General features: G+C 35.3%; 1 protein-coding gene across 2 annotated transcripts; it reads right to left on the bottom strand.

Moving 5' to 3' along the window:
* Positions 1–875: 875 nt before the first annotated feature.
* Positions 876–8718, bottom strand: lhx2a (LIM homeobox 2a). 2 transcript variants are annotated; one of them, XM_077194199.1, is made up of 6 exons: positions 8523–8718; positions 8054–8097; positions 6547–6737; positions 5086–5435; positions 3494–3681; positions 876–1506 (listed from the first exon to the last, which is right to left on the bottom strand). In XM_077194199.1, the coding sequence occupies exons 1-6, from the start codon at positions 8644–8646 to the stop codon at positions 1240–1242; spliced, it is 1164 nt and encodes a 387-aa protein (XP_077050314.1). In that variant the 5' UTR covers positions 8647–8718; the 3' UTR covers positions 876–1239. The 2 variants fall into 2 exon arrangements, with proteins under 2 accessions (XP_077050314.1, XP_077050313.1); XM_077194198.1 differs by having other exon boundaries at positions 5086–5438; positions 8523–8714.
* Between the last annotated feature and the right edge of the window lie 625 nt (positions 8719–9343).

The raw sequence follows: 9343 nt of genomic DNA, 5'->3' as shown, positions 1-9343 counted from the left end.
ACTTGGTTGCGGGAAACCACAACAAGCATGAAATGTGCAGTATGCAAAAAATATTTATGCGATGACTATCCATAATTTTACAGACATCTTAACGAAGAGAAATTCCGGAATATATATATATATTTACTTAATTAGCAGCTAATAAAAGAGTGCGGTCATGGAAGAAAGACAGCAGCGAATCTCTTTCTCTTTCTGATGTTGTGAGAGTGTAACTCGCCAGCACTGGCAGACTTCAGTCTCAGCTCGTAACTGCACAATGCAAACCACAATCACCTCAGCAGGGATCAGGATAATTACCGTGGACAAACTTTACATTCATAAACTCTCACACACACAAGCAAACACATGAGTATACACACGCCACTTATACATTTAATCAAACACCACACACTCCAGTGATGAATAAATAAACATATACCCCCACCCCATTGTGGATTCTTTATTGTTAATCTTGTTCAGAGTTCAAATCAAAGTTACCACATCAGATTTTCTCTGTGTGCATATGGGTGAACTGCTATGTAAATGTGTTTGTGCTTGTTTTCTATTTTACATATACAGCATCATTACTCCAGTCACATGATCCTTCAGAAATCATTCTAATATGCTGATTTGCTGCTCAGGAACCATTTCATCTTATTACTAGTCTTAATGTTAAAAATGGTAGTGCTGCTTCATATTTTTATGGAAACCATAATACTTTTTTCCAGGATTCTTTGATGAATAGAATGTTCATAAGAACAACATTGATTTGAAACAGAACACTTTTGTAACATTAAAAATGTTGTCCCTTTTGATCAATTTAATAAATCATTCCAATACATCTTACTAATGACAATGAGACATTTCTATATACAACTAAATAAAAAATGGTGATATGTGGATGCAATTTGCCGACATACAAAACAATGATTTCATGTGACAACAATTTAACATAAGACTGTTTGAAACATTCATGCTTGCATATGATATTGCATTTTAAACTATTTTTAAAATGCAACAGACTGTATACCATATATTACATGCAGAAATGCTGTACATACTTAGCAAGTATTCCATCCCGAAACATATCCATATTGAAATGGCATGACAACAATAGACATAATGTTGGAGGTGGCTTTTCTTTTACGTGTGCTGGTACTTCAAAGACTCCAACAGGCATTCACTTTCCTTTGGTTAATGAATAATACCTAACAAATACACTAACTTTAAAGATAATAATAGTATTACAACAATCAAAAACTACTGGTAGAGGAACTCTGAAGAAATTGGGGAGTATACATTGTGAATGGCTAATGCTGTTGTGTTTTGTGTTGCTTGTGTGTGTGTGTGTTGAGATGGAGAGGTGCCGGTGTTGGGGCTTGATGGGCTCAAGGATCCGTGAGAAAGCTCAGGTGAAGGCACCGATGGGGACGTGATGGTGGAATTGTCAGAAACATTGTCCACTCCCAGGCTCTCCTGATATAGACAGTTTCTCCTGAATTTTGCTCGGGCATTCTGGAACCAAACCTGCAGAAAATAAAGACACAATGAGGATTGACTCCATAGGCTTATTTACAAATCAGTGAGGGAGGGAATGAGAGGTTTTTAGGTGTGTTTGACATTGGCTGTGGCTCGATTGAACTGATCGGTGAGATTTGCTGCTTGCAGTAAGTGGAGGGAGTTGAAAACTTAGTGTCAAGTTGGCCACTTTTTGCTTCCCGTTGTGTCACTCATTTGCGTTCCTTATCACAGATTAAGAGATGCACAAGACCTTTCAAATGTTTAAATGTAACAATAGACTTTTCATTTAATACTTCATGTACTGCTTATACTTGTAAGCTGCTTTATTCTTGTAAATACAGCGCCTGTATGTACAAGAATAACGTTCAACACAAGCCTATACTATTTAAAGGCAGGGTAGGTGATTTGTTTCAGAATTTTTTTTGTTATGCTGGTTGAAAGTCTTTTCACATCCTGATAGCAATCACTACGTTAAGTGGTCTAAATGGATTTTTATGAACCGCCTGTGAGCGTATGTATTTCTTACCTCCGCGCACCTGCTCACGCAGACATCACACATCATCAGTGTGTTTCATGTTATACAGAATTAGACAGACGACAGTCACCGAGTAGTGCAACCGAAACAGCAGCCGCGTTTTACAGTTCCTCCTGAACCATAACAACGAGCTTATGCTGTCTTCAGGCCATATCTACTGTCATTTGGAAGAGATGGAAACCTGTGACGTTATACACGGAGCGGTTTGTGACTCGAATGTATGCGTTTCAATGGCAACACTATCAACAGCGAAATTAACCTGCAGCAGTCAGGTGGTACAGGTCAGTGCTCTTTAAGTTGTTTATGTTCATTATTACTGTAATGTTAGGTGCTTTGAGACAGGAGGTAGTTTAATGCTGCTGTCTTTTGTCTCGTGACATTTTTCAAACTCTAGGAGGCAAGGAGGCGTGGCTTTGAAGATCCTCTGAAAGGAGGGTGGGATCTCATGCTTTCAAAGCTAGCTTGCTATTGCTAGCCATTCCGAAAATTGCCTACCCTACCTTTAAATACCAATAAAGTCGTGTATTCCATCCTCAAATAACCTTTCAGTCAAAACAAAGTTCTTAAAAGGACCATTTTTTCTCAGTGTAAAGAACATTATAATAATCTAAACTAATAAAAAGAACATTTCCTGCAATGAAATGTTTCCATGGATGTTAAAGATTCTTCATAGAACTATCAATGCCAGTAAAAACATAATTATCATTAGCCGAACTTAAGGCGTCAGAATAAATGAGGTTTTATTAACAAAGTTTGGGAGAAGCACATTCAGATAATTAAACCTAATTAAACACCTGTGGAACGCATTCAGATAATCAAAGCTAATTAAACCACGAGTGGAGCACATTGAGTTAATCAACCCAATCAACGAATTAAGAGGTATACTGTATATACAGCATATACTTACCTCCGTTCAACAACAGTTTAACAGCATCCCTCCACCATCTCCTCACTTCTAGTTCAAACTATTCTTACAACAACCTGGGGGAGTACTCTGGGTTCGAGCAAAAAAATCCGAGCTCGGATCCCTCCCCCCTGGACAGCACGCCAAATACGCATAATCTTTACTCTGTTTAATTTGATGTAAGTGTGAACTCGTGAAACATGTCCGCATGTCCGGCCAAACATGAAACAACTGTGCCATCATCAGAGCTCCTGCAGCAAATTGCAAGTAAACAAGCTTCCATAAATGCCGATCGGTCTGTGCATGAAATCGAACAAGAAAACAAGAAAATCTGACGATCTGTACAAAGGAGTCACATGACCCATGTTGCAAATTTACTTTGATTAGTGATCTACAAATAATGCCAAATCTTGAATATTTCTCTTGCATTTATCATCATCATTTTTTTTAAAGTGTTACATTTGATTTTTAATGCCACATTTTCAACGTGGTCTCAGACTTTTGGATCCCACTGTATATCTTATATCTTCAACTCCCAGTGATGTTTTTCTGACCTGGAGCACACGTTTGGTGAGGCCGGTCTTCTGGGAGAGCTCTTTGAGGTCTTTGGCATCTGGATTGTGGTTGTGGGTGAAGAAGGACTGCATGCTCCGCAGCTGGTGATGCTTGAAAGACGTTCTCATGCGTTTGGACTTTTGACAGCTCACTCTCTCCGACAGGTCCACACCCGTATCGTTCACATCTAGAGCACATGCACACACAGTTAATCATCACTGATATATGACTCACTGAAACACTAAAGGCCCGGGCATTATAGTCAACAATGGCAAACAGTGTCTTCTCAGTTTCAACTTCTGCACACATTTACTTGAGAACAAAGTTTCACAACCATGACGATTTACTCTTAAAGAATTTTTTAAGAACCGTTTTGTGTAGAACATGATTTACTGAAGTCATTTTATAATATTTATATAGTAATAATTAATTATTTTTAAATTGTGTTCATATTAAAATAACAATTGTATTTTATATGTCAATTATATTACTTTGTGTCTTTTTGTAATGCTAACATATTGTTGATATTGTTTGAACTATTAATATTTTTAATTTGATAATCCCAAAATTAAATATATACACTACAGGTCAAAAGTTTATTTTGTTTATCTATATACAAAGTTTATATCTATATATACATATAATGATGAAAATTCAGTGTAAGGGTAAGTCCTCTTTTCATTATTCAAAAATCTTTACACAATGTGTTTGAAGGCTAATGTTTTATGTATTTGAGGAGCCGAGAAGAGTGTCCTAGTCTGGTATTTGCCCTAATCATAGCCAATACAGCCTGTGTAAGCAACATCTTTTATAACACAAGATTTTGGCCAAATGTATTAAAAAACAGGAAAAACTGAGCATCCACATAGCTACAATAAACTTTTATAATCTGTAAATTGATGAAAATATCAGTGCTGTCAAATCGATTAATCATAATTAATACATACAGTGTATACTATATATGTCTGTGTGTGTGTACATATATGTGTATATACTATACACACACACACACACACACACACACACACACACACACACACACACATATACATATATATAGTGTAATTATGTATATATATGTATACTGCTGCTGCACAAATAGGATATATCATTTACCCATAGCAGATATTTACAGGTGGAGCTAGGGAAGGTGGAGGGTTTTAGACGAGCTCTGAAAGTGCGCTGCAAACTGCTATAGCGAATGGTAACAAGCCATTTAAATGCTGATCAGCATGCTCACTGGCTGCAGATGCGACATGAACCAATCAGCTTGTGCCAGTAGTTAATGTTGTAAATATAAATATAATGTAAGCTTACGTTAAGGACACATCAGCCTGCGCCATCTCCAGTTTCATGACAGAACTATGTATATACACTGTATGTATGTATGTATGTATAACGGACACACACACAGACATATATAATAGCCTAATTATAAATATATGAATATATATACACACACACACATAGCCTATATTATGTAAACACAAACTTTTATGTTAGATGCAATTAATCGTGATTCATCGATTTGACAGCAAAAGAAAAAATATGAAATTATGCTACAATTATGCTAATCTCTAAAATGCATTACCTGAATTATAAAAACCATGGTCAACGGCATCAAAATGTTTCCTCTTCCGGGCCCGTCCTCTGCGCACAGGTGTCCCTTCATTGTATGTGCTGCTCTCAGAGTTTAGCTCTATTGGAGACACGTCTGAATAATACAAATCCTTAAGGCATTCCTTCTGTAGCATCATCTCGAAATGTACCCGACAGTACACTGACGTCTCTCTCATCCCGTAGTGATCTCCAGTGAATAGCACTTTGTCGCAGGTGGCACAGGAAAAACAGCTCAAGTGGTACACCAGATCCCTGGCGCGCATCACTACCTCTGCAGCAGAGATTCCCAGGTGACACCGTGCACATCTTTGAGCATAAAATCTACTACATAAGAGAAGACATCATTGTTTGGCTTTATTAAGAAGCTTTTCACATGTGTGAACTGTGAAAAATCAGGAAAGGGGTGTTGGGGCAAGTTGTCACAGAACAATGGTTTGGTATTTAGCATATTTTGCATTTTTGTTGATTCATTATTTTATAATTAGGCTATCTTCTAAAATAATTTTGAAGATGTTGTAGACTTTTTCAGGGTTTCTGCAGGTTTTATGAAGGTAAATGTAAGACTTTTAAAGACCAAGTAAAGAAATTTAAGGAATGAAGGGAACACAATACATATGTTCTCCAAATGTCTAGAGAGAAAAACAAGTTGTATCAGCAACACTTCAGAGTTTGAAAATACAACAGATATCCATAACTTTTTAATTCATTTTACAAAAAAGATTCATAAATCAGTACACATTTACTTGAGATGCAAAATGACATAAAATATTGTCAAAATGTGTCTTGTTTTTTGTCAATATGAAGTTAATTTATATTTAAAACAACAGGAAGTTTTCATAACTTATTGACAGATATTTGTTCTTGTTTTAAGCATGAACTCACAATTTCATTTTACATTTGCATCTCAAGTAAATATATTGATTTAAGGAGGTTTCGATATTTTATTGGAAAACAGGACAAAAATGCTGAGGAAGATAATCATGTTTACAATGCATGCAACATTAATTCTCTTACTTTATTAATTTAAGACTTTCTGCACTGATTTAAGGCCTTAATTTGTGTAAGGATGAATTAAGACTTTTTTAAGACCCTCAGAAACCCTTTTTTTATTTTTTTATTTCAGATGATTTCATATTAAATGTTGTTCTACTCAAATTAGTGTCAATAAACAGCGGGTTTAGGCTACATTACCCCCGCCAAAAAAAAACCGCCTTTGGGGTGAAAGGTCAACGTTTGTTAAATTAACTGCATCCTTTTCAACAACTTTTTGAAAAAATGATCACAAATAAACCTTTGCTAGGGTAAAATCGTGACAACTAAACGCGGTCTGATAGCGTAGCAATAATAGCAATGCCGTGAGTAACAGTTTGATCTAATTTAGATGTTGAATAGGCTATATAACAACCTTCAGCTAAGTATACATTTATTTTACCTGTAATAGTCCTCCTTACAGTAAATGTCTCCGTGTTTACTAAAGCACGTGAGCTCTGACTCCAGGTCAGCGTGGCACGCGCTACATTTCAAACAGCGCTCGTGCCACCGTCTGTCTGCCGCGAGCAGGTAGAAGCGATCCGAGATCCGCGCGCCACAGCCCGCGCACACTGGTGACTCACAGCACGGGTCCTTGAACACCATTAAACATTTACCATCGTTATCAAACATCCTAAATCTCATTTGCCACATATTTTACAGAAATCTGTTCATAAAGAAATGTGTGCAAGGTTTTTGCACACATAAACAGATATATTTGATTGTCAGAGTCTTTTTAATATTAGGCATAGGCAATGTGAATTCATGGATATTTGAAAAAAAGACTAATATTTTAATGACTTATTGGACCAAAAACCTGCAGAATCTCTTCAAATACATTTTGCATCTAGAATTAGGCTAGGCTACTGTTCATCCAAATACCTGGTGTTAGATTAGACAGCAACTTAATTGTCTTTCGTAAACCATATATTTAATGTTTCAAAAACAGCCTTATTCCAGCTCATCTGTTTCTGATGCAGAAAAGCTCATGCATTCATGACCTCTATATAGATTACTGTAATGCAGGTGATTGTCCTGCATTTTCAATAAACAAGTTATAGTCCAAAATGCAGCCGCTAGAATTTTTATCAGGTCAAGAAAATATGATCATATAACACCAATTTGATCATCTCTGGTTAGCTATTAAGTTCTGTATCGATTACATTATTAAGTATTATTATTAATTATTATTATTATGTATTGCTTCTGACCTAAGGTTCAAATTTTCTATATATTGTAATCACGATCACAACTTGTAATAATACTTTAATGAGATCATTGTCTCTGCCTAAATTAATACATGATGTTAATTAGCAAACTGCATGATTTATATTATCTTAGAACTGTACATTTCTGATGGACATTACTTGGATAGTCACATCAGATGATAAAAATTGTAATGTAGAAACATTTTCTGTAAAGCTGCTTTGAAATGGTATGTATTGTGAAAAGCGCTATACAAATAAATGTGAATTAAATTAAATGTATTTATTTATATGAATAAATAATGTTTTGAAGCTTTCTTTACCATGAATTTAAAGTCTATTAGTGGTTTACTGTCCGCACACTGCCATTCAAACCTTGTGTAGGATATTTAAAACATTATTTAGGATTTGTCCTACACAAACCAATAACCTACAGTTAAATATCAATATCGGTAACTTTAATAATAATGAATTTTACTTTTAATATATAGACCTGTTATAAAATAGAATTGCCACTTTAATATTAATGAATTGTCTAAACATTATATATTGACTTATTGTACAAAACTGTAAACAATGTATCTAATAAAATAAAAATGTACAAAAATAACAGGTTTTATAAACTCATTACATTGCTGCAAATTAAAATAATAAAAAAAGTTGTGTTTATGTATGTATCACAAGAGAATAAAATTAATAGCTTACTGATTTGTTTTCCATGTTGATAGTAGCAGCTGATAGCTCCTCTCCTGCAGCACAATATGAATATTTTACCTCATTTGAGTGGGAAATTATAAGATTAACAGATCTATCTATCTATCTATCTATCTATCTATCTATCTATCTATCTATCTATCTATCTATCTATCTATCTATCTATCTATCTATCTATCTATCTATCTATCTATCTATCCCAGGTTTAGGTGTGTGTGAAATAAATAAAACAATCTCTCATATTTCACTATAGGCTACATTTAAAATGCAACAAATAAAGAACAAAAATGTATGCTCCACACTTGTGGTCCAAGTGAAACCGGCTCTATAACTTGTCCAAAACAAACTAACAAATCAGAGTCTAAATAAACTGCAATCAGAAACTTTGTTTGCGACAACAGATTCCCGAATCGAAGGAGGATGTTGCAGGGAGATGCAGGTAGAAGCTGCGGGTTGTCACCTGTGCGCGTGTCTGTCTTCATTGATATCCCGGTCATGGAAGTCCAGTTGTTTTTGATTGTAGTCTTGCCGTCTTTAGTTGTCCGTTTCCTTTCGGTATAAGAGTGGACGGGGTGTAGTTGCATGCGCGCAGTATCAGGGCTTGTGAAGATCTGTCGCCTTAAATAGACTTTTAAATAATAGGCTAGTCCTGCGCGCTTAGAGACAGCAGCTTTTGTTATCGCTGTTTTCCCGCGTGCAACTCATCTTACCTGACTGTTTATAATGAAAGTCATTTTAAAAATCAGTTATATAACTCCTTCACGTTAAACAATGTGTAGCCATATGTTCCTTGTGTGATAGCTATTCTATTCTATTCTATTCTATTCTATTCTGTTATTTTCTATTCTATTCTATTCTATTCTATTTTGAAACAGGAACATAGCCTATGCAGTGCAACTCCATGAAAAATATAATTTCTTCAAACTGAATCTCAGAATCACTGTAGGCTATAGAAATAGGCTGTCATCCAATCGGAGCTAAATTTTTATTGTGGCTATTTAGGCTAATGGAAATTTTGGATACAAAATTAGGCTAACTAATGTATATTCTGGCGATTTTTTTGGAGGATAGCCTACTGCAGACATGATTTAATCTTAAAAAAAATCACAACATTCTGAAACACTGTTTGTGTGGGTTAGGCTGTAGGATATGGTAAATACCATAGGATATGGTAAATAGCATGCCATAAATTTAGGATGAAAATATTTGTTTATGAGAAGTCTAAATAAAGAAAGAACAATATCATAAACACCACAAGCAACCTGATCTGAAGTTTATTGA

The sequence above is a fragment of the Siphateles boraxobius genome, unplaced genomic scaffold (assembly GCF_051911475.1).
Source record: "Siphateles boraxobius isolate OS27281-9 unplaced genomic scaffold, OSU_SipBor_1 11, whole genome shotgun sequence".
In the NCBI taxonomy this organism is placed as follows: Eukaryota; Metazoa; Chordata; class Actinopteri; order Cypriniformes; family Leuciscidae; genus Siphateles; species Siphateles boraxobius.
Note: the sequence above shows the minus strand (reverse complement) of the source record. Positions and strands in the feature narration are given on the sequence as shown.